The sequence below is a fragment of the Puma concolor genome, chromosome A1 (assembly GCF_028749965.1).
Source record: "Puma concolor isolate L17-30 chromosome A1, mPumCon1.1.hap2, whole genome shotgun sequence".
Classification (NCBI taxonomy): Eukaryota; Metazoa; Chordata; class Mammalia; order Carnivora; family Felidae; genus Puma; species Puma concolor.
Window position 1 is genome coordinate 78,461,056 of NC_141667.1, and position 27,317 is coordinate 78,488,372.

At 34.2% G+C, this 27,317-nt stretch overlaps 1 protein-coding gene across 1 annotated transcript in view; it reads left to right on the top strand.

Moving 5' to 3' along the window:
• The window catches only part of ST8SIA4 (ST8 alpha-N-acetyl-neuraminide alpha-2,8-sialyltransferase 4), a 100,993-nt gene extending 74,324 nt beyond the window's left edge, over window positions 1–26,669 (top strand). Inside the window, exon 5 of the mRNA XM_025923667.2 lies at window positions 22,303–26,669. Within this exon, the coding sequence (XP_025779452.1) occupies window positions 22,303–22,585 (283 nt within the window). The 3' untranslated portion in view covers window positions 22,586–26,669. The remainder of the gene's footprint in view (window positions 1–22,302) is intronic.
• Window positions 26,670–27,317: the final 648 nt, after the last annotated feature.

The following is a 27,317-nucleotide window of genomic DNA, read 5'->3' on the forward strand; positions in this document are numbered from 1 at the left end:
TCATTTGGGAGCCCAATAAAACCAGTAAAATTATTTTAAAGACCAACTTACAATAGCTGAAATAATACAAATCAACAAGTAGACTGTCTCATTTATCATGAATCAGAATTTTATGACAGACTAGGAATTCACTTCACTTTGACAAAGATTTATTGTTTTTCTCTACATGCAAAGTTCTCTGCTAGGACCTGGGGACATAAAGATCAATTAGTTTATTAATCTCTGTCCTCCATGGCTTCTCAATTTTGCCTCAAGGTTATATGTTAACCAATAAGAGTATATAAAACCTAAGACAAATACAACCAAGCAGATTTCTGAATGATATGAGAACAGAGAATTTACCTTATTTGCCTCTGGATTCATAGCATAGTAGCAACACCTAATTAAATATAGAATGAATAAATATGATGATGTGCTGTAAAGGGAAGAATTACTTGCATCAGGGTAAATCATTAGATATTTCATTTAAAGAAGGCATCTGGGGCCCTGAATAATGGATAAGATTTCCTTGATATAAGGTGGTATAGTTGAAACTTGCTTGACAAATGGAGGAGAGGATGAACAAAATCATTAGAGTGGAAAACTAGAGAACTGAGTAAAACCATTGAGAGAATTATCTAAACAGTTTGACTCTGTAAGATTCCAAAAAGTCTTGATTGATGTAACAAGGAGCTTTATTCTTTTGAAAGAGGACAATAAGAAGTTTGTGAGCAAGAAATGAAAGACTACAGTGTACTTTCTTAAAATTAGTGTTGTATTGGGTAACTGGAAACTATAAGCATATTGTAGAAGCTAGTTTGTTAAACTGTGTGAAAATTGATGATCTAAAGTACACTAATAAAAGGAAGAAGAGAAAGCAGCAGAAAGATTTGGGAGTTAGCTAAAGGTGTACTGAATTTTTAGGATGCTGCAATACATGTTAGTGCACTAACCTATATTAACTGAAAGACAGTCACACTTTGAAAATAACAATTTCCTTCACTTCATTGATGAGAACAGCAAATCTTTCTTATTATTACAGTTGCTGGGGTCCAAAGCATGTTTGAAAAGGAAACATCTGTGATACTGAAATATCTTCAATAAGGAAACATCTGTGATACTGAAATATCCTCAATATTTTTTAAGAATTGGAAAGGCTTCCCTCAGGCATATGTCCCAGATATACAGTGCTGCATTTTAGGTATACTTGCAAAAACTGTGGTGCCCTGACATAGCCCCAAAAGGAAAAACTTGTTTCTGTAGAGTTAAGCAAAAAAACAAAAAAAACACAAAAAAACAAAAAACAAAACAAAAAAACAGAAAGAAAGAAAGAAAGAAAGAAAGAAAGAAAGAAAGAAAGAAAGAAAGGACTGATTCATATCAAAGCTCTTATTTTAAATATAAATGAATGCAACACATTTAATTTATCCAAATATGAAGTCTTTGTTATTTATATTAAGTATCTACTTAGAAAAATAGTGTTTACATGAAAATAGATTCTGTTTAGAACTCATAGATAAATTCTAAGACTTTGCCAGAATTAAAATTATTTTTTTATTTATTTAAAAAATTGTTTAATGTTTATTGATTTTCGAGAGGCAGAACATGAATGGGTGAGGGGCAGAGAGAGACAGAGAGATGGAGACAGACTCTGAAGAAGGCTCCAGGCTCTGAGCTGTCATCACAGAGCCCAACGAGGGGCTTGAACTCACAAATCACAAGATCATGACCTGATCCAGGCTGACGCTCAACCAACTGAGCACCCAGGTGCCACCAGAATCATTATTCTACACAAAGTATGGTTCTAGATTCTGAGAGACTCAAATATTTTTCACTTACATGTATAGGTTCCTATCACATCTGAATTTCTATGTCACCCATCATTCCCCACTCCAAAAGAAAAACAAATGTAGAAAAGTTAAATCAAGGGTCAGATGTGAAGAATTTTAAAAATAAAATGATTTGTAGGGCACCTGGGTGGCTATGTCAGTTAAATGTCTGACTCTTGGTTTCGGCTCAGGTCATGGTCTCACAGTTCCTGAATATGAGCCGCGCATCAAGCTCTCTGCTATCAGTGCAGAGCCTGCTTTGGATCCTTTGTCTCCTCTCTCTGTCCCTTGCCTGCTTGTGCACGCTTTCTCTCTTTCTTAAAAATAAACACTTAAAATAAAATAATTTGTTTGGGGCCTCCTTAGTGATGACCAGGCCTTACTCATCTAGGAGCACTTTATCCAGCTAAGAACTAGAGTCTGACTATGATGGAAGTTTAGGTAGTAGAGCAGAAATAGTGGAAAATGAAGGAAAGGTAAATGTGATGAAGCTGAAGGGAGATGAGTGGATATGCTGCAGATCTGGGTGTCTGCATGGGGGAGTGGAATAACAATAACAGTAACTCCATTGAGCATTTACCTTCTCATTTAATCTTCATAAAAAATAGATTTTATAAGCCTCTTTTTAAGATGAGAACAATTGAGGCTCAGAAAGTAAGAACTTGTTCAAAAATCCAGGTAGGAAATTGTAGAATTGAGAAGTGCTTTATTTCATAAGATATAATCCTAGTATTTCTATAGTCAGATTTTGGAACTTTTCCTAATCGGACACCACCAAGGTATAATATACATCTCCTTACTTCACTTATAAACAGCTCATGGGGTGTTCAGTTACAGGGTAGAGGTTATCACTTTCTCCAGGATGGTAAACTGTATCTGGTGAGTAGTAGTCCCTCAAAACTAAGTGGTTGCTGGAGGACTGGAGCATTAAATGACGAAAAGAGGGAAATCTTTCCAAAATTAATTTACACAGATACATATAATTATATAATGTAAATAATGATCCACTGATAAAAACCAGCAACTTCAGTTTCAACTCATATTATTGTCAGCAGAAACTTAGAGCAAGTCCTATATGTTTTCACAGTAGGATTTATTTTAAGAAACTATGGGTCTAAATTTTAAGAAGTAATGTGTTGGTAATATTATATTTTAGCAATTTGTTATTGAAACACTGAAGTTAGAGTTAACCTAATTAACATAATAAAATCACAACCTAAGTAAAAACAATGAAAAGTATTTAGATTTGAAGTCTATGTAAGTATGACTGTATAAATAGTATGACTATTTACTTAATCCTCTGTGGAAATAATTTGTACCTTTTTTTGAGACTAATTTGGTTGTATTTGCACACATATACTTTCTATATGTCTATGCTAACATAAGCACACAGACAAATATAATGCAGCCATTCAAAAGGATAACTGGCTAAATAACACATTGATTTGCCATGTTATTCTGGATGAAGTGTCCTTGACTGCTTGCCTAAACTCACAAGCATTATTACCATATATTATCATCCAGAGATATTGGAAGACATAAAATAGGTCTCCTGAGAGTTTGAAAGGGTATCCTGAATTAAGGAAAATAAAATCTTTGTTTTATATAGATATTTCCTGCATAAGCACAGTTTCCAAATTAGAAATTGATTGAGATACAAAAATGTGGTTTCTTATTGCCTGCTGCTTTTATAGATTTTATTAATTGGGGATTTTTGCAATAAATATATATTGATCAATTTCTATGTGTCAGATCTAGTATTAATTGGTAGAGATACATTGGTAAATACCACCCTAATTGACACAGAGTTTTCACTGTAGCAGGGGAACCTTGATTAGATAAATTATTTGTATTAAAATTGGGTAAGTAGTACAAAGGAAAAATGGGTGAAAATAGGGAAGATTTCCCTGAGCAAGCGATAATAAGCTAATACTCTCTCGTTCGCTGTTTTATTCAGTAATAAATAGTATAGTGCTATGTGTGAGGCATTATTTGCAGCACTTTACAAATATTAATTTATTTAATCTCTATAACAATCCTATAAAGTGAATATTATTCCCATTTTACTGACGATGAAGCGAGATACAACACTGTTAAATATCTTCTTCAAGCTCACCCAGTAAGGGTTAAGGTAAAATTTCTAATCTATGAAAGGAAAAAGACAAAGGAGAGGGCATCATGCCTAAAGATAATTGTTTTGAAGAGAGGGACAGTGCTACGAAAGAGTCCTTGATTCACAAAACTCTCAGGAGCTCACCTGGTTCTTTTGTTCACTGGGATCCTTTTGGTAATTATCCTGAGAAGATGGAGCATGGCAGGGCTTTGGGGTGGGTTCACTGATATTTCTACGTGCAGGGTAGTCACATTTCATGAGGAAAGATCTGTGATTTGGTAATAGTCCTGTACTTACACATCCCTATTCCCACACTATCCACCGGAGGATCACAGCACTGTGTCTGGGCTCAAATATTTCTGCATCAGAATTCATAGACATTTCATAGTAGGCCACCTGACAGGGCCTTGTTCTTTTCCTGACTGTAACAATTAAGCAAATGAAACTTCTTCTCAGTCTCAAACTTGCTAAGAACATTTCCCAGGAATCTGGGTCTTTGAAAAAGCTGAACTCCTCCTTGTTCAATCAGAGAGCATTATTAACTGAAGGCCTTGCCCTCTTTTGACTTGAATCAACACCTGTGGACTAAGGATCTCCCACACCCCATGCAATCTGCTGATCCTCCTGTATTAGAATTTTAGAGCTTTCCACCTAGATTTTCCACAGGCAAACTGCAAATTTAATCCTGAAACATGGCCTTAGATGTCTCTAGAGTCTTGCAAGTGAGAAAATCTACAGCACAATCTATGCTTTTGGCCTGAGAGAAATTTTTTGCAAAGATGTGCTTAGAAATCTTAAACTCAACCTATATTCCCATCTAACACAAAAAAAATTTTATTCTATTATAAGCCACTTTCAGAGAGGTTTTCAAAGAGGTATTGCTGTTTGAGATCTCAGGAAGAAAACCTGGAGCTTCAAGCCTGCAGAAGGAAGAGCAGAGGATTGCTCTCTCAGGTACTCTGGGTGAATGCCCTGAAATCTGCTGGCCTGGCACAAACAAGAGACTCTGAAAAGCCGAGGGAAATATTCCTCACGTCAGGACATATCAATTTATCACCCATCAGCTCGTTAGGGTTTTGCACAGTGGTTGGTTTATGCAGGTCCCAGTTGGTAATGAACTCACAAAGTGAAAACTCACCTCTGGAGGGAAGCAAGTGCTCATCCGGGACAGGTAATTCACCCTCCGGTGAACAGGAGTGGACTCATGTTTTGTTGTTACAGTCACAGCTTTGCTCTGACTGGCAAGATGTCTCAGAACTGTAAGTTAAGGGGCCTGATTTTTCACTTTGGTTTATATATCTGTGTATACATAGATAAATGGATGTAGATAGAGATTCCGTTTGAGACTCGAACCACTTAACTGGTGTTTATAACAGTGCGCATGGTGCTTATGCTGCCCATGGCATCAGGGAAGAGCGTTGCAATGGGACACAGAAAATCTGTGATCTTCAAAGGCACTTCACACGGTCCTCATAGTGTTACAGAGATTGCTACCACGAATGTCACTGCTATTTAGAGAGCCATGAGAGTGACATTGGTACATCCTGGACTTCTTAGAATGGCGTGTAGCCTCACGTGCAGCTTGTCACTGATTAAATACAGAGCCCACCCACTGTGAGAAAACTCTCTGGCATCCCAGCTGCCATTCAAAATGTGAAATCCAGGATGTGACCTGTCAAAATGAGCCACTTCAGCATATTGTGGCAATGCAGCTGTCACTGAAATACATAAGTCTTCAGAGAAAAGCATTCCGACTGTTTCCAAGGTGGAACGCATACAAATGTACAGTTCTGGTCACATTTGGATGTGACTTTTTCAACAGGATCCTCTATACTTAATAAGCAGATGAGTGAAAGTGACCCCAGTACCTCTTCTCATCTTTGATTGCTAAGCATTTTCTGGAAGCAAACTGGTTCATTATTTCTGTTGGTCTGTTTTTGAGAGAGGTAGGAAATATTTGGAAGTCGTGCACATTTAAATTAGGCATTGATGTCCTTCTCTTTCCTCAATAAAGATGAAAATTCATCTAGATTCCCCAAAATATTTCAGTGGAATGTCTGAAAAAGAGACGGTTCTATAACCCAGATTTAAAAGAAGTATTTTATATTTATTACTTGATACTGAACTTATCCTATTCTACATTTTTATAAATTTATAGCATTAACACGGAAGTTTATAATAAAATTTGAAAACCTCTAACTTGTTCCATTAATGTCAAGAGAAGCTCAGTAAGATTAGTGACGATATTAAAATTTTCCAAATAAGGAATTAACACATATGGTCCCTCAGGTGTGCCCAAATCGGTGGCAGTAAATCAATTTTAGAGCAAATTTATTTTCTTGTAAGTTTACTATTTAAAGTTTCTGAAAAGTAGGAAACAGGGTCAAGTAACAAATTAATGATTGATTGGATGTGGTATGTTCTTGATAAAACTGGCTGAAATAAGTTTCATAACAAAAATGCCTCATCCTAGAGTTTTATTAGGGATTGTACAGATCCACATTGTCAACCAACAGACTTCCTTCTAACAGCAAAAGGAGATGTGAAAAATATTTGATTCAACTAACACTACAGTCATAAAAGTCTTGCCATCTCAAACGATTTTTTATTTTAAGGCAATATTGTGAACTATGCATTCTGATATTTAGGTAGTTGTAACATATCTATGATTTGTTCATGTATATATACATTTGCATAGCAAACTAGCGATATACATTTACATATGCATCGTATGTGCTTATTTACATGTGTATTCTACATATCGGTATATTATATAAAATGGTACATATAATATGCAACATATAACTAGATGTATTATATAGTCATACTTAGTATATAATATCTAGAGAGTCACTTTTTAAAAATTGATTTATTTTAAGTAATCTCCACCCCCAATGTGGGGTTGAAACTCACGACCCCAAAATCAAGAGTCACATGCTCTTCCAACCGAGACAGCTGGTTGCTCAGAGATTTACTTTTTAAATTAGAACAAAATATCCTATTTCCTAATCATAACCTGTAATAATTTGTTTCACTTATCTTAGAAACTCTTGATTCCAACAATTCATTAATTTATTTTACAAGTATGTTCATGCTTACTGTGTAAAATTGAGTAGATTTTTGTTTCTAGTTTGTATATATAGAAATTTAGAACTTGTCTATTGCAAAGTACCTGAAAGCCATCACTGAACCATGAGGTAACCTTGAGACTTTCACACATTTCATTTCTCCATTGCACTGTGACAGATATTTTTTTCCCCAAACACCTATCATATTCCCCAGATGGCTTAGACATCATCCCTGGAAGATTATGAATAATGTTTTAGGTTGAACAGATGTAAGCAATTTGTAATTTTTCCCCTTTCTGAACCAGCTTTGTTTTGATGAATCAACTGGAAATTGAAACTTATGTAGAAGTCCTGTCTGAAAAGGAGCAGTGTTTTCCCACAGTGGAATATGTAGTCAGCTCTTAAGTGTGGGCAAAAGACCAGGAACAAGGAAACTGGCCAAAATGTGTAACAATAAAAACCGGAAGATCATCACTTAGCATTGTAGTGTAGTTTCAATTTCTTTAGTCTAGAGCACCACATATAAAGGATAGTTCTAGGTTATTACAAACCAACTCAATTTCCATAAACTTTTGAAGAAACGGTATTTAACTAGTATATGTATCAGGTTGCCTGTGTTCGTCTCTGGTCAGAAAACTCTACAGAAAACTAATTTGGGAAATGGAGAACACGATTAAATGTTAAGAGAGAAGGGAATAAGCTAAACTTCTGGCAAGGATTTGTTTACTCTGCCAAATTATATTTTATATAATTTATACAGATTACAATTATATTTTTGACCTTAATACAGTCAACCTAAATTGAGCCTTACTGGAAATTCAGTTTTAGGGAAAACACTCTACAAGGTATAAATTAGTTAAATACTCTTTTATTAAAAAAAAAAAAAAAAGATGATAAAAAAATCTACCTATGACAGCTAAATTTTAATTCTACAGCTATAGGTTGCACATTTATTTATATACTGATATTCCACTTGTAAATTATTTTCCTTACCATAACCAGTTGTCAGACCTAAAGGACCACCTAATGCCTGGAGTTCAGTCACTGCTGTGCACCTTCCAGAGCCTCTCTCTAACCTGGTAATTCTCGCTGTGGGAAGAACAATCATAGTGAATATTTTTGGCTTTCTTTAAATTGACATTTATGAGACAAACTAATTGGCAATTGGTCTGGATTAGATAACTGAATTCTTAAGTACTTCAGAATTTGGAAACTCCATATGCTACAGATAGAATATAATAACCAAAATGTGAACTTTGAAAGACAGCCATCAATGTTCTTATTTGTATGCTTATTACTACATTTCAACATTACCAACTGAGAAAGCTTAATGTTAATATTATAAAAAAAATTTAGGTAGAATTAATAGACCATTCTTAAAGCTATTTTAAGCCTTGCCCCTTTTGAAAACTGCTAAATCTCAAGTCCTTCTTTAGTTATATTTGGAATTTCAAAATAAATAGTATGACTTAAACCCAATCAAAACAATTGTAACATTTATTATAGCTCTTCTACATCCACACCACTCCAGAAATCCACCTGTTTCCCCGTTTGCAATGAAATAATCACTGGCTTTAATAAGCTAGTTAAGGATCTTATCAGGTCTCACATGTAGGCAGCCATTTCCAGGAACTCATTTGGTATATTTTCTTATTTAATTAAGGAACTCTACAGGATGGCCTACATTGGCGCTCTCTCTCTCTCTCTCTCTCTCTCTCTCTCTCTCTCTCTTAGATTCTATAATTAAATGTTCCTTGGATATATAGCTTTGTCCCTAAACTCCTGAGTTTGCTTTTATATACAACTGACAAGCCAAAGATGAAAGGCTTGTTTTCATGCCAATACAAAATGAAGGACCCTCAGGACTGCTCTAACAGAGTGTCCATGAATTTTAATGATTTGCAGCTTTTTAGTGTAGCATTTCATTTACCCTCTTTATTTGAAAGTATGAATGTTATGATAGCAACTGAGATATTTTAGAGGTATTTTATTAGTTAAGCAAGACCATTAGAGATTCAGTGTGAACTTTTTTTTTCAGTTTATTTATTTATTTTGAGAGGGAGGGGGAGAATGGGAGTGTGAGTGGGGGAGGGGGAGAGAGAGAGAGAGAGAGAGAGAGAGAGAGAGAGAGAGAGAGAGAAAATCCCAAGCAGGCTCTGCAATACAGGGCTCCATTCCAGGAACCATGAGATCATGCCTGAGCTGAAATCAAGAGTGGAACACATAACCAACTGAGCCACCCAGGTGCACCAGTGTGAACTTTTTTAATATTTGAAACTTAATCCATGGGGTGGCTGGGTGGCTCAGTCGGTTAGACATCCGACTTTGGCTCAGGTCATGATCTCACAGTTCCTGAGTTCAAGTTTAAACTAAACTTCAAGGCTCTGTGAAGACAGCTCAGAACCTGGAGACTGTTTGGTATTCTGTGTCTCCCTCTTTCTCTGTCCCTCCCCTGCTCATACTCTGTCTCTCTCTCTCTGAAAAATAAAAAAAAAAAATTAAAATTAAAAAAAATTTTAAAAATATTTAAACTTAATCCCTTTATTCCAAAATTTAAATGTAATTTATTCTCCAGTAGTGCATACTTCTTTTCTGAACCTAAATATTCTCCATATTTCATCTCTTGCTTTCTGTATTCTTTCATGTATTGTGCGTGAAGGAGGTTTTTAAATGAAATTGGAGTCAGCATTCAAAACAATATTACATGAATGTACTAACACAAAGAGAAACAGATGGTCAAGAATACTGTACACATGCTTTGTAAACCAACTCCCACAGATTGCCTGTCTTCAGATTTTTTTTTTCCCAAGTAGAATCAATCATCAGACAAGTGATTTCAGATTCTTTATTATGGAAATATTCCTCTTGAGCACCAACAACAAAAACAAAAAGCCATTTCAATTACATTTCCATGTTAAAGAAAGTTATGTTTCACCCTCTTGATAAGTTTATTGTTATGAAGTCTGAGCTAATTATCTCTATCAACTTATATTCTCATTCAAAGAGTCAGGAAAAAAGTTTACTGACTCTCATTCCTGAATTTCTATTATATCAGTAAAACGAAAATAAAACAAATCACATAAAATAAATGGTTGTCTTAGGCAGTGCCTCTAAACTTCTGTGAATTTCATGATTGCTATATTCATTTAAACTGCATAGTTCACATTCTAGATGGAAACCTTATGATCATTTCTCCCTGCTTGTTAAAATTTATGAAATTTAAAAGAAGTAACTATTAGGCTTGTTTTGTTTTGTTTTGTTTTGTTTTGTTTTGTTTTGTTAGATGATTTGGCCCTAGTATATAATGCAGGCAATAATCCATCAAGTTCTTTAAAAAAAAAAAAAAAAAAAAAAAAAAAAACACAAGAACTAAACTAAACTCAAATTCACTAGTTGAGTGAATATTATATAGGTATGTGCATAGGTACTGTGTCTGACTTTCTTAATATGCATCAACATGATATACAAGCATTTGTACATAAAATTCATAATTTATAGTGAACTGTTATTTGTATGAGATCATCCAATTTCTCCAATATTCCAGAAGGTAAGATGTTTTGCCTCAAATTTACAGATCAGGAAACTGAAACACAGATAATCAGATATTAAGGGTGGAGGGATTCTCACCTGAACTAACTGAATAGGATTCTTGCTAAACACTAGAATCATTAAGGAGGAACACAGAAGGCCAAAGGAGAGGCCTACTTGAAAAGAGAGCTCAGAGAAGCATAACTCAATTTGGTTGAGACAAGAAGCTTCTAGCTAAGAGTACAATTGCTACATATATGATAACTTCATGTTTAACCTTTTGAGGATCTTGCAGACTGTTTTCCAAAGGGTCTATACCACTTTACTCTCATGTACAGGCACCAACAATGTATGAGTGTCCAATTCCATAATATCCTTGACAATACTTACTATTATTTGTCTTTTTTATTATAACCACTCTAGTTGGTATGAAAAAGTATCTCATTGTGGTTTTGACTCACATTTCCGTGATAGCTAGTGATGTTGTCCATCCATATTGGTCATTTGTATATCTTCTTTAGAAAAATACCTATGCCTTTGCTCATTTTTAAATTTAGGGTTTTTTTTGTTTTGTTTTTGTATTTTTATTATTGACTCATAGGAGTTTATTAATTTTGATGCAAGTCTCTTATCAGATATCTGATTCACAAATATTCTCTTCCATGAGTTTTTCACTATTTTGATGGTATCTTTTGGAGCACAAAAATTTATAATTTTGATGAAATCCAATTTAATTTTTCTTTGGTTGCTATCTGAAAAAAAGCTTTGCCTAAGGTCATCGTACTTTATTCCTGTATTTCCTTCTAAGAGTTTTAGAGTTTTAATTCTTGGATTGAGGTCTATGATCTATTTTGAGTTCTTCTTTTCATATGGTATGATGAAGGCGTCCAACTTCATTCTTTCAACAGTGCACATCTCAGTTAAAGTACAGTTAGTTACACAGTAGCTTGATTTTGTAGTACTGTTTTCACTTTTATACTTTTCCATTGCAAAGAATAGCATATTGCATAATGTAGTTGTCTTTATGGCTGTTTTTGATTGTTTTATTTCCTCAGAAGTGCAAGAACATTGTTTTGTTTTGTTTTTATTTTTACTAGTGGACTTTCATTTAACAACTAGTTTATAAATGTGATTATTAAATTAAATTATTCTACTTAAAAATGAATTGAAGGGATTGGCATTCAGTGAGGCTGAAAGAGAGTAAAAGGAGGAAAATTAGCATTGACTCCATCAGATTGGAGTTTCATCAAAAAGAGATGGCATCTGGAGGGAAAAATACACAAGCCTTTATTAATATTTTGACTTAATGAAAACATTATGTACCACCTATAGCCCTTCAAAGTTTCAGGGATAGGAATATAAAATTTCCCCTAATTAATCTGGTGGAGGAGAATTACAACGGTAGTATTTCTAGTGAAGGCAGCTCTGGAATATAATGCAGACCCCAAAGCCTGCATCAGTGGTGTTGCCTTGGTGATATTCCTTTATGGGGCTTTTCCCTCAGCTGGAAGCCCCTTTATCAACTTATATGCTCATAGAAAGCTGTTTATTGAGTGATAAATTTATGTCACGGACAAAGCAATTGTCTAAATGGGCAGTCCCTTCACTATTGCACACTTTATGGCAGGAATAAATATAGAGAATAATGATCTACATTTGACTAACCTCCCCACATGTGATTATTTTGATACTTGCTGGGAAAGCTTTAAAGAACTTCTTAGAACTTGCTTATGGCTCTCTTGATTCTGTTCCTTCACTGGGCTTTGAGAAGTCTGATCTTTGGCTGATGTTTAGTTTGTATACTTAGCTAGCAAGCATTTTACATTATTGAATGGATTATGGATCACATTAGTTAGTCTTGACCGCTCTTGAAATAGATTTTAGCACAATCCCTATTTGGAAGGTTAATGTAACCTGACTTATTGATGAAAACTGGGCATACCCATTTGTAAACTGTCCAAATCAAGCTAAAATAAGGACATCGGACCATTAGAAGAGTTGTTTACATTTTATCATAGTAAAAGGGATTTTATTAGGAAGTTGTCTTATGTTACCTAGGGAATGTGGAAATACAATCTCTAAGTGCCTTCTTGGAAGTTGTTTATGTAGAGAAAAAATTTCCATGAATAAAATACTGCTATCATTTTTATCTTTCAATATCAAACCCATTTTTTTTTTCAACGTTTATTTATTTTTGGGACAGAGAGAGACAGAGCATGAACGGGCGAGGGGCAGAGAGAGAGGGAGACACAGAATCGGAAACAGGCTCCAGGCTCTGAGCCATCAGCCCAGACCCCGACGCGGGGCTCGAACTCACGGACCGTGAGATCGTGACCTGGTTGAAGTCGGATGCTTAACCGACTGCGCCACCCAGGCGCCCCTCAAACCCATTTTTGATATGCTTTAAGATTACCTACCCCCACTTGCTTTTAATTATTTTTTTTCTTTTCTTGTAGGACCCCATGTCCTATGATAAATGATTTCATTGTTTCCTTTTCATATTAATAGGAAAAATGAAAAGTTTCCATAATTTTTGCTTTTCAAAAAGCAATGTGATCTCATAAGGAGGATCCTACATAAGGCTGTTTAGCATTAACCTTATTTAACTCCTTCATCATGTTTCAAAAGACCATCCCCCTTCTGTTTCCAGTATTTCACCTTTTGGATGCCACTACTTCCTCATTCTGCAAGTTCAGATTATAAATTTCAGTTTGTCTTTCAGACTTGAATTGTGTTAAAAAAAGGTCATTAAAACCTGTGGCTTTACATCTACTTTTTTTTTTTTTTTTTTTTGGCACAGCCCCCATGCACCAATTCAAGTTTTTAAGCATTATCTTTGAGAAATTCCAAAATATATTATCTTTAATAACTTCTTTTAAAAGATTTTAAGTACTCTTTTTTTAGACTTTTTAAAGACTTTAAGTACATCCAATGTGGGGCTCAAACTCAAAACCCTGAGATCAAGAATCACATGCTCCACCAACTAAGCCAGCCAGGAACCCCCATCTTTTATATATTTAATATAGAATTAATCTGTATATTATAATTGTTTTTTAAATTCTCCTTCACCAAAATCAGATCAACATGTGATATAGTTTTGGAGTGATCCATTTAAATTCTATTTGCATTTCTTTCGTGGTGAATAAAGTCTAAAGGATCCCCTTTGTTTATTTTTAATTTTTCTCACGTCTCAGCAAGATTCCATTTTCTTGGACACTATTCTCCCATTAGCTTTATCTCTGAAATTGTGATGGATAATTTTATAATTTTTAAATAATCAAAAAACAATTTATTAATTTTTATGGAGAGAAAAATTTTTGACCTCTAGATACGAGTAATATAGGGAACTAGAAATGATATTAAAGTTTTTAACAGGGTGATTTTATCAAAGGGCTCTATAACATTATTGAAGAGATGAGCTGCATGTGATATCAGATTACACGTTATAAAAGTAGGAGTAGTTAATCACCACAAGCAAAACATAGACTCCAGCTACAAATAGATTAACTCTCATGCTCCTCAATCTGAATTCAGAAATTGTGACCTTTTAAAAATGAGAGTTTTAGATGTAGTAGGAACCATATTAAAAATCTCATTTTATTGTTGATTAAACTGAAGCTGAATAAATGTAAGTTGTTTGCCCAAGATCATGTAGTTAGTTTAAGGTAAAGCAAAGGCAGCACTCCAACTTTTCCAATGCTTTTCCCACTATTAAATATTGTTACTCCGAGATTGCCAAACCATGAGTATGTTCCATTTTATTAACACTACAAATCTCTAAAACACCAGCAAGAATAAATTAAATATGCACTCATTAAGTATCTGCTGTATATCCAGGACAGTGCTAAATATCATATTTAAGAGATAAAAATAGAAGACTCATTCATCTCTGTTTTCATCATATAATAATGTTAAATTTCTCTATTATCTTACATTATTGAATGCAAATTAGGGGCACCTGGGTGGCTCAGTCAGTTAAGCAGTCTGACTTGATTTTGGCTCAGGTCATGATCTCATGGTTGGTGAGTTTGAGCCCTGCATCAGGCTCTGCGCTGACAGTGCAGATCCTGCTTGAGATTCTCTCTCCCTCTCTCTCTGCCCCGCCCCCCCCACTCCTGCTCGCTGTCTCCCTCCCTCTCTCTCTCTCAAAATAAGTAAGTAAATTTTTTTTAAAAAGATGCAACCTATACCCTCATCTTCTCTCTTTACAAGTGAGGTATAAATAAACAATTACCTGGAAATTTTTCTAAGGTAAGCTTCCTTAATGTTGAATTTTTTTGTGCAGACCTTATGGGGAGACAGGTCGGGAAGAATATTTTCTATGTGTTCTCCAGCCAGTGGTATACTGGTGCTAGCTGGTACTGGCTGGCAAGAGTGGATTGTGTTCCCAACTCAGTGTTCACTGATGTCAGGTCAGTAGCTTGAAATCAACTGTGATGGGAGTATTTACACCACAGAAATTGGCAAAGGCAACTCTTTCTCAGCAACTCTTTCCCCCTGGTTAGTGACTGCTGGCTGTTAAACAATTACCAACACACCATGTATAGCATATTGGCTGAGCAAAATCAGACAATTTACTTCCTGAGCTTTTCACTGCACCTTCTGCGCAGTAGAAATGATAACATATACTGCAGCATATATAACAGGATTTTATGAGCAGCATGTGAAAGTACTTTAAAACTCTGAGTATAAAATATAATTACTAATATTACAATAACAAGAGTTATATGTTCACTGATAAAATATAAGACACTTGGCAAAACCAATATAATAAGAGGAGATCTTGAGTTTTGTATCACTATCTGTGCTCAACCAGACTACATATGTGGCCAGGTAAAAAGAGGGCTGAAATTCAGAATTAAGGTCAAAGCCTGATTCTTGTGTTGGACACCAAATAACATAAATAGGTACCAAATAGAATATAGAGATTATTGGGCCTAAATTAGTATCCCTATTCCTTTTTCCATGCCATGAAAACTCTATGCCTCTGATGAGTCAGGTTTATGAAGGTCAGTATAATAATGTAGAGCTCTGCATGCAAAGGGCACCTAGAAAAAATACTGACAAACTGACCCATTGAGGTTATGAATTCCTGCATTTTAATAACACGTCAAAATACTTTAAGAAGCTTATTCATATCTGCATGGAAATCCCTACCCTTTGATACAATGTCATTGCCTTTGACATTTGCAGTGTGGTTAAGTAAGTTATATATTGAAACTACAAAATCGTCTTCTGACGTGGAACACTTTTGAGAGTGTTCATGGGAAAAGTGGGTCCTATATACTGGTCAGCTCTTATTTGCCTTTGAAAGAAACAAAAAAGCCAAAAAAGCTACATGTGTAAAATACATCACCATTGACACCAGACTATTAATCACCAAAACACCATACAGAACTTTATTTTTTCCCATATGAACCCTATGTTGAAAATGTTCTGGGGAATTACTGTTCCAAGCTGAATTCTCTTGAGAAGCTAAAGAATCCCATTCATTTTTAGTTTAAATTGAAATCACCATAGCCAGATAGGGGTGGTTTAAAACCCAGTCTGTCACCTACAATCTCCATGACCTTAAACTGGTTATTTAACCTGTGAAGCCTCGATATCCCCATCTGTGAAATAACATCCATTCATGGGTTTGTGATGAGGATTAAAGGAGAAAAACAACATAGGTAGAGTACTTAACATGGTCTCTGGTCCTTTATACACTCTCAATTAATTAGTGTTACCATTGCTACCTTTTATGCCACTGCTTATGTCTATATTCCTGACTTTATTCCTAGCTTGCCTAAGAACTTGAAATATGCTTCATATCAAGGTAGATTTAAGCATCTATTACTTTTTCTTTCAATGGAATAACATAAGGATTAATTATGGTGGACTGAATTATTCTCTGTGAGTATAGTGCTGGAAGTTTTTTGTTGTTGTTATTTGTGGGTTTTTTGTGTGTTGTTTTGTTTTTCTTTTCTTTTAAGAAATGATCATCCACCCTGCTTTTATAGAAAGATGGGCTATTTCATAATCTTAAGAGGTATTATGAACTTAACCAAAACAACTTTAAAACAAAATTAAGTTTTCTATACTTTAAAAAGTAAATTCACATGATGGAGCATATTGCAGACTGGGAATATGATGGAAGGATAATTTGAACAGTTGAAAACAAAACAGCAGAGATATGCCATTGCAATATGCCAAGGATGATTGCTTTAAGTGTTATATTAGCCAGCCTATACACATGTACTTTTTCTAAGAATGAACCAACATATTAACAAGTATGAAGGACAGAATATTCAAAAACTCATATACAATATTCAGATATTATTAAAAATAAGTTTGGAGACATGGAGTACAGAATTGGGGCAATGCCAACATCTTCTGCAAAGATGAATTATGGAAAGCTAATTTTTAAATTTTTTTAATGTTTATTTTTGAGAGGGAGAAACAGAGCATGAGCAGGGGAGGGGCAGAGTGAAAGGGAGACACAGAATCAGAAGCTGGCTCCAGGCTCTGAGCTGTCAGCACAGAGCCCAACACAGGGCTCGAACTCACCAACTGTGAGATCATGACCTGAGCCGAAGTCAGACACTCAACCGATTGAGCCACACAGGCACCCCTGGAAAGATAATTTTTAAACAATATCTCAAATTTCTGTAGACATCAGACCCAGAAGCCATATTATTTACCCTTAACAGAATCTTTCTGGGAAACAAGCACAAAGCTCAGTTGTGGGAAGATAAATATGAGAGGAGAAGTAGTGTGAACAAGCACCTCATGCTATATACTTCAATATTGCATTCCAGATAAAAGAATCACTGGGCTCATGAATGGAAACTTTGCATATAATATAACATTAAAACTGGAACAGTGGGATTCCATACTTTATATTCTAGGATATTATAATATATATATTATATCATATATAATATATATTATCTATATTTTATGCATATTTTTATTATATATTTTTATATTCTATTTTATATTTATATAGAAATTTCCATTTTTTGATTTTTGAAAGAATAATACCTTAAGAGGAAAAAATACCTATTACTTCTAAACTTCTACACTTTTTTGTTTAAATATAAACGCTAATTAATATTCCTTGTTTGCCAAAATGTTGAGTGTGAACTGTCATGAGTGTATCAAATGTGGAATGCTGTTGAAGATAAGGTTTTTTTCTTTTATTTAGAAAATGTTGGTTGCTTGAAATAATATATTTTGGCTTATCAGGTGATCAGTACCCAATTTTAATATGAGATAAAAATCTAACCTATTGCTGGCTTTAATGTCAAAACTACTATAAGTACTTTCTTTGCTTTTCAGTATATTCAAACCTGAAAAAAGCGAAGGAGAACAGAATGAGGAGCAGGTAGCACAGCAGGACCAAGAGTGTTTCACACAGTTTCAGGCAGTGTGCAGTTTCATGGAGACAGAAGATGTGAAACACCAATGGAATCTTACAGATGAAGGAAACTCCAAAGCCACACAATCAAATGCTTTTGTTTCTCAACTAAGGAAACATGCCCACTGAGGTTAAATGACATGACCACAGGGAACATATAGTTACAGAAGGCATCAAGAGAGAAGTGTGAGTTGGAATAAAGAGTGGGTTTTTCTGAAAGATGTTAAAATTCAACTAGTATTACTTACTATGTGTCAAGCTTTCTGCTATGATTTCCACACATACTATCTCTCTTACATTATCATGACAACCTTACAGGCTTAATATTATTAATCACGGCCCAAGGAAGAGAAGTAGTAGCTTGCCCAAGGGCTCAGGCATTGATATATGATATCACAGATTCATACGCACTTCTTGTGACACAGATTTGGTGGATAGAGACATTGCAACTGCTAAGTTTGTTTGAAATAAGAACAGTGGATATGTTGGAGGAAGAGTAGGTAAGACACCTGGCTTAGCAAGAACTGAGCTTCCATGGTGGGAAGTAGTGAGACCTATGGAGGCTACTGCATGTATAAAAAGTTAGAAATGTTCAGGGCACCTGCATGGCTCAGTTGGTTAAGCGTCTGACTCAGTTTTGGTTCAGGTCATGATTTCATGGTTAATGGGAATGAGCCCCATGTGGGACTCTGCTCTGTCAGCTTGAGATTCTCTCTTTCCCCCTCTGGCTCTGCCCCTCCCCCACTTGCTCTCCCTCTCTCTCTCTCAAAATAAATAAACTTAAAAAAATAAAAACTTAGAAATGTTCAATAAAATCTAGGGTGAGTTTGTTTCATACAACAAGACAGAGTATTACAACATTAAAGCAGAAAGGAAGAGAAGGAGGAAAGGAGAGAGGGAATTAATAGTATCTGAAATAAAACTTAGCCTAGCTGGTGAAAAAATATTCTATGTATGTCTATGAATGATATATTAAGACTAAAACAGTCAGAGAAACAAGAGGATGCAGCACATTATAACAGTAGTTATCTGCATGTAGTTGACTTATAAGTAATATTTTATTCCTCATTTTTTTCTTCATATTTTCTACAGGGAAGCTGCATTGATTTTGTGATGAAAAATATCAATTTCTATAAAAAGAAATACATACAGAGAAACTAGATTATTTGCTGAATTGAAAATATTGCCAAATTTGAAATTACAAGAGAAATGAATTTGAGATAAAAATTAGAACAGCTTATCCTGAATTAGAATATAAATAGTTCATTATTTTATAAATGCATTATTTTCAGTTCAATTTCTTCCTAATTAGGATTTAAAATTTAAGTTAACATTCTATTTTTGATTAACTCTTTATAAGAAATTTGTGGTCTTTAAATGCCAGCTTGTACATAAGTAGATACTGAGCGATATGGATTTTAAAATTGTTCTCTGGATTTTGGCTTGTAAAGTTGGCAGATATTATCTAACTGATTGTGCTAATAGAGTTTAAAAAGAATATCCATTTTTGTCCTCTTCACATATGGAATGTGCTCCTGGGCAAATACTGAATATCGGTAATTTATGTTGGCCTATACAATGTCAGGCCCAACATTAGATTTATAATAAGCGCATAGGAAATTCTTACTGACTATATTTGGATCGGCTCCTGTGTTTTTTAATTTCACAGGATGTTATTAACTGTGGCCTTAGTTCTCAACTGCTTTAAGGTTTTGTTTCAACTTATCTGTTACATGTTGATACCATTTAGTGGCATTTATTTTGTTCTTTTTCTCCAAAAATATCCTGAAAATGGGTAGTTAATTTTCTTTGAAATTATTCAAATTGTTTCAAGCCAAACATCAGACAGTTTTAGAATTTCTAAAGCAAAGTGTATTTACACCAGTGTTTGAACTGCATGGATTAAAGTAACAAGTTTCTAGAGCCTCTCTACCCATTACTTTCAAATAGGATGCTTTGTGATCTGAGTTTAGTTTTCAAAACACAATTTTTATTAATATTAATTAATTAATATTCTAGGTATATCTTTCCTATTCCAAAATTCACAAATTTATTTCCTCCATAAAAACCTCACTGAAGTCACATCACGTACTTGAGATTGTCCCCAAAATTACATGTTTCTATTGTTTCCTTCTGGATGTCTGCACTATGCTGTTTTGCCTGCTAGCTTTTAGATGTCAGGCGTTTGAGGGTAAGGAGATGACTTCACTGATTTTCTGTTGTGGTATCACATGGGGTGCCCTGGATCAAAAAAGGTTGAGTTACTATGTATCTGTGATACTATTTTAAAACATTTAGGCCAATAATTTTGCCATCAGCGTTTTTTTTTTTTTTTTTCCCTAACACTATAATTGCTTACTTGTATTCATAAAAAAGTTGCTTTGGTATTTTGTCTATGAATGATCAGAGTTGAATGAATATTCAGGAAATCTTTCCAGAATTAGAAAATGCAAAGTGTTTATTTATAATGTGTTCTTGAAGTCACATATAATGTGACCTTGGAGTCCCATATAAATAATATGGCATTATACTATTTCCTGATAGCTTTTTTTTTCTCACTTTAGAAATAACATAATTCAGCACAAACTTCATATTGTCAGACTATTCCTAATCATTGACATTCATTGGTGGAAATAATCATTTTTTGACTGAGTTTGAACTTGCTTCACCTGTTTTAAAAATTTATAAATAAATGCATTTTTTAAAACTAACCAACTTCATCAACTGACATCTGTAATCACACACAGATCACATTACAAAATTTTCCAATAAGAATCATTCTATGCTAGAACATCTGCTTTCTCAAAGCTGAGACAGCTTTGGTCTCTATCAGTCTCTTCAAAACCTTCAAACCATAGTTTAACTAAACTTCTCACACAGAATCAATATCTGGGTTTCTTCATGATGTCAACAATGCATGTGCTATGGTTTTTGTTCATTAGCTACCTTTGTGTTATGAGAAAATTCTTATATAATCTTCTTTGAAGACTCCTTCCAAATGTTCTTTACTGAGAATAGGCTTTCTTAAAAAACTTTTGTTACAAAAGATCTATAGTGCATTTCATATGGCTCAAAACATTTAGCACGTGGCCTTTACCCAATTAGAAAACTAAAAGATGTGAAAGGTCAATCCTGGTTCAGAGAGGGAGAAATGAAGGGGGAAAAAAGAGGAACAATAATGGATAAGTATCTTTTCCCTGTTTTGGATGTTTGTAGGGAGGTTTCAAAGTCCAATATTTCTTGATCAGCATTCAGTAGTCTAGATGTATTTGATGTCCCCTGGAAAACGTCATAAATTGGTAAAAAAAAAAAAAAAAAAACAAAGGAAAGAATACTGTGTAAATCCAAGGCAAGTGTTTAAACACAGCAATGAACAAGATTTTATATAATCTTGCCCTTACATTTGGATGGCAGGGTATATATTTCCCCAAATAAGAGACAATAGTAAAAACAAAAATTAAAAAAAAAAAGAATTATTAACTTTATTTTATTTATAATTGGACAACTTTGAAAGTTAAAGAAAATCTATACCTTTCCTCTTTTAGCTGTTTCCACATGAGATAATGAATATGCCAAGAAATACTGGAAACCCCCTTCTTTGCCAGGGGTGATGATTAACTTGTGAATTTGCATGCTTTTCAGGTGAACAAAGTTTGACAACAATGATGGATCTGAACATTTTGGAGTATTTTATCACCTTTGAAAATGGACAGTATAAAATACTTATCAGCATTAAATTTATTTTGCTTATTTAACAAAGTGTTAAACTGAATAAGTGGTGAACTGTTTATGTTCATATGTTATTTGTTTTATGTCGTTGTTCTGTGGGTTGAGGCAACATTTTTAATTAGCTTTAGTAAAATGGGATTTGGACAATTGAAATGAAATAAGTCAGTATAATGCAAGTGAAGCATTTGTTTGGATTTTTAATTGAAATATCAGAGATTTTGAAAAACCCAGGGGCAAAGTTTCAAATTTTCTTTTTCTAGGAGAATTACTCAATCTTTGCCCAATTACTGTGTCTTTTATAGTCGTATTTAACACTTTCTGAGAAGATTCTATTCTGTATATTATGTATTTGGTGCTAATTCATTTTGAATATGAGATTCTACAGTAATATTTACATACTTTCTAGGTCCCCTGTTTATTTATATGACCTCAAAAATAAGGAAATAAAGGATAAGAGAAAATAATATAAAGAGATCAAATTTCTAAATGCTTAAGAAATATTTCTTCAGGAATCTTTTGATTGTTATTCATAAGCATACTTTTCAAATTTGATTTACTTTAATTCCACATAGTATACTTTGCTGTAGGGTATGTTGTGTGTTCCTCTAAATTCTTCTCTTCTGTGTGTGTGTGTGTGTGTGTTTTCTTTTCCAGTTACTGGCTGACAAACAAAGTTCCCATCAAAAGACCCAGCACAGGTCTCCTCATGTATACACTTGCCACAAGATTCTGTGATGAAATTCACCTGTATGGATTCTGGCCATTCCCTAAGGATTTGAATGGAAAAGCCGTCAAATATCATTACTACGATGACTTAAAATATAGGTACTTTTCCAATGCAAGTCCTCACAGAATGCCATTAGAATTCAAAACATTGAATGTGCTACATAATAGAGGAGCCCTGAAACTAACAACAGGAAAGTGTGTGAAGCAATAAAGCACATTTGAAAACATACAAACAAACTGAATATGCACTTCTTTTCTGAAGATGCTTCCTAAGATTTGAAAATAGGATCCAGAACAAGACTGAGTTTCAGTATCCACCAATTATCTGAAAGGTGATAAAGGACATTTATGAGAAATCCGCTACCAGCTGATGAAATACCTGCAAAGTGCTCTAAAAAACATATTTCGACTTCAAGGGTCCTAGTAAGTGCCACTTCCACTAAGAACACAGTTTGAATGTATAATCAGTAGTGTTTACAAGATCCAACAATGCACTTGTTATTAGTTAATGAGGCAAATATGTTCATCACTGTTGGGCTGCCACGGCAATGCCAAGCACATTAGAAGAGTAACCCAGCCCTGGGGATTAAACCATCCTTGTCAGAAGAAATCAAGATGGAAATAGTTGGAGCAGTGAAATCCATAAGATTAAACAACTCAAGTAAATGCCTTCAGTCAGGACTCTGAGTCTGATCATGAATTTTATGTTTTTGTTTTTGTTTTTGTTTTTGTCTTCTGGAATCTCTTTTGGTTTGGGTATTGGGTGCTTAGAAATCCTTTCTGAGATAAAGATGAATGAGATAAATAACCTTTAAGAAATCATTTTTAAAGTTCTTATATTTTTAAAGAGCAATCACACAATGACTTTGTAAAAACGTTTTATTTTGCACAACTCTAAACCTCCAGAGTTTTTCCCAGTGGTGTAGAAGGTACCAGCTAAACTGTGCCACTCAGTAATCTTGAGCCATTCTAAAGGAAAGATGTTCAATGTCATCTGAGATGGTAAAATTAGCAGGAAAAAAAAGTACTTTTGGTACCAAAGATTATACTGATGTTTCTACACAACAAACCATTCTCCTTTCATGAAAATAATATATTAATATATTATGATGCTACTAATACAGAAGTTGTCTTTAAATATGTTGAATTTTTCAAACTCAAACTTTATTTTTATTTGAAGAAGACTTCCATAACTTTTACATTTCATAATAATTTTCTGGAAGCATTTTGCCCTTTAGGATAAATGTCAGACTGATAGGGCTGAAATCTGACTTCCAGTTTTTTGATATTCCCCTTATTACTCAAATGGAAAGATTGGCATTCTCTTTACATTACTGTTAAGTTTTCTTAGTGCAGAAATAACGTGATTAATAGAATGCTGTTTCCAAAACAGGGATGATTACTTTTAAGAGGTTTAATAATGAAACTGTGTCAGCATTTTGCACTTCAAGTGAATGAAGTTGACCAATATTTTCTCTGTGGTTAAATTTATTCACAGTACTACATTAATGTGTTTTCAAAGAAGCACATGAAATTATTAATAAAGTGATTCAAAAAGTTTTAACATGTGATAGAATTGACCAATGGGCCAGTTTTCTGTTAACTTCTACTTCAGCGGCAGGTAATTCTGACAGTGAATTGTTTAGAAAGCAGAAGTCCTGTGTTCCCACTTCTACTCTTGGATTGAAACCCTTAGATGACCTCTTGTTTCTTAGGGAAGGCAGTGTAAGAAAAGAAGAAATAGTGTGGGGAACATATATGTTTTGTTTCTTAGGGAAGACAGTCTGAAAAAAGAATAAATAGCATGGAGATTTTATATATATATATATATATATATATATATATATATAATCATAGAAAAGGATGTCCACAGTAGTACAGTTCTTAATATATTAATAATACATGGTATTATTTTTAAAAATATAAGAGAACCTTGGGTTTCAAAATCCTATTTTTTAGAATTCATGTGTCTCTAAGAAAACAAAATAGAATGCATAAAGGAGATACATAGCTAAAAATGCTATGAACATGATGCACTTTTATCATTAACCTCTTATTACCTAATGGAAATCTTAAAAGAATTAGGCACATGTTTTGAATGTAAAGTTGAAAAGTCTGATTTATGTAACAAATCCAAAGTAGGTAATTTATAGAACCTTAATTTTTACTATTTGTGGGTAAGTTGTTGGAGTAGTCTTTAATTTGAATTCGATAGAAAATTTGAAGTCACAAGTAAATTCTGGTAGGTACTATCCATCTCAGAGCTCATTAAAAGTATGTCTTACAAAGCAGCAGCAAGGAACCTTGCCATTTTTACTGCATTATCAACAAATGTATTTCAACAATTTTAAGGCCACAGCAAAAGCATCCAGCCACTCATCGTTTTGTGCATTAATGTTTATCTCATAGATGCATTGAGTAGTGCCTTTTTAGCTTTGCATTGTTTTGTTACCCTATACTTTGTGTTCTCTAAATAAATTGCCCAGTTCTGAAAATGTTCAGCATATAAAAAGGGCTTCAGTATCGACTGAGACTACTTTTGTTCATCTCAGGGAACTTTCAATACTCAAGAATGAATTCAATTAAAGGTATTTAGTGTTCAAAGAAAACAAACTGTACAAGACCATTTCATTCCCTATTGTATACCTTTCCATTCACCCCACCACCTCCACAATCTACTGTGGCCTTCTTACAGGGATAAGGCAAGGAGATCACTAATAGCAAGAAGAAGAAGAATTCCGTTTAACCAATAAGGGCCAAAAGGGATCATGATAAAATAAAATTATACATACGTACTTGAAACATCTGAGTTTTTTTTTCTTTTGAGACTATCTATCATATGTTCACAGCTTTAATTTTTTGTTTCTTTTTCACAATTTACCCCTGTACCTGGCAATGCTCAGGCAGCTGATTGTGAAAGATTCTTGTCCTTTAGAGAACATGGTTGTTACTGTGCTGTTGACATGAATAGGCCATGGAAACATTTTCACCATTACCCAGCCTGTTCTATACTTAATATTATGTTGCTCGAATAAAAAAAAAAAAAAAAAAAAAAAAAAAAAAGAATCAGTAACAGATTTTTCCGGGCAAATCTAGTGATTCTGCCCATGGGACTGATGAAATTACTGTGGAAGTTTTTGAGTCTCAAAGAAGGTGCTGGGCATTCAAATGTCTTTCTGTATTGTATATCATATGAAATGTATATCAATCACTAATGGGAATTTCTACATATATGCTTACATAAGAAATTTATTTAAATAATGCTATGGGTAGTGTACATACCAACTAGTTATTAAACTTCTCCACAGGAAAAGGGTGAACAAAGTAATTTATTTCTAATTGAGCCAGTTAGTCATAATGCACACAATGTGGTATTTGGTTCATAAGAGTTGTTTTCACGTGCTTATTGTTGGGGGTATCTATAATTGTGGAAGAGGTGTAGGAAGAGTTACGTATTGTTAGTTGTTACCTCTACAAGTTTGAAAGTTTCCTCATTAGACCTTATCAAGTTACCAATGTTTTGAAAATTGAGTGAGAGAGGGTTATTGTGCATATCTGACAAAAGAAAATCCAAATAAAGCCCACCTAGAAATAGATATTTTATTATATATGTGCTATAGATATATCTATATAGTACAAATAGACATGTGTGATGCATATATACAATGTTATATATGTGTGTCTGTGTTATATACACAGAGTCTGTAATATACACGCACTAGATTTGTGTTATGCTAACATCTTCAGAGGCTGTGCTGTTAAGCACTCTGGAGATAAGACCACTTTAGAATAAAGAAGTTCTTTTGAGACTTCAGTTACTAACCTGAAGAGGGATCTACTTTATAACTGAATTCTATTGTTCATACTTAGAGTGTCAATAAGGGTCTAGTATGGCCAAATCTTAAAAAAAGAAAAAAAAAGAAAAATTAAAAATTAAAAAAAGTTTGAAGCTGGCAATGTATTTGACTTAGACTTTGTTCAGATTGTGGCTCCGGGCCCTGTGTCTCCATTTAAGTAGCACCTTTTAATAAATACTGTTTCTTTGTGTAGGCAAAAAGCACAAGTGTTTCAAATGTATATAGCAGGAGAAAAAAAAAAAAGAGTTTACAGAGATAGCACTGCTGCACAGGATAATTGCTACTGAGTATTTCTTAAATCATTTGTGGAATTGAAAGATGAGATTTATTCTGTCAAGTTCATTCTGTTCAACACTGTTTCCTATTGTTTATGTATAGCAATTGGGTGTAATTGTTTTATCATTTGTAAAATTGTAAAATAAATTAAATCCCCCCCTTTTTTTTCCAATTTTTCTCTTATCTCTTACATTTAAGCCCTCGGTTCCACTTTATCTGTCATTATAAGGAACAGGGGTTTTGGGGGTTTTTTATTTTTATTTTTATTATTTTTATATATGAGAAAGTGCATGAGTGGGGGAGAGGGGTAAAGGGGGAGAGAGAGAGACAGAGAGAGAGAGCACACATCCCAAATAGGCTCCACAGCCAGAGGCAAGCCTGACATGTGGGTGCAATCCCACAACCCTGGGATCATGACCTGAACTGAAATCAAGAGTTGGATGCTTAACTGACTGGGCCACCTAGGTGCTCCTCATGAGGTCCCTTTTATACCATTCTGCACTTGTAAAGCATTTGCTAGAGAACCATTAACAATGGATAATGAATATAGACCTTATTTGTATTTACATGATTACTTTTTATTTATAAGGATCCATATGTCGTGGGTAATCCTTATTGATTCTTGGGATAAAATAAGACCTGATGTGAAGCTGTAAGATGGATATGGCAATATTTCAGTTTTACAGATGAGATTGCAAGGTTATGTGATTTGCTGAGGGTCACACAGCTTAGAAGTGAAAGAATCAGGATTTGAATCCAAGTGGTCTGACTTCAGTGTGCACATTCTTACCCATCACATTTTGATGCTGC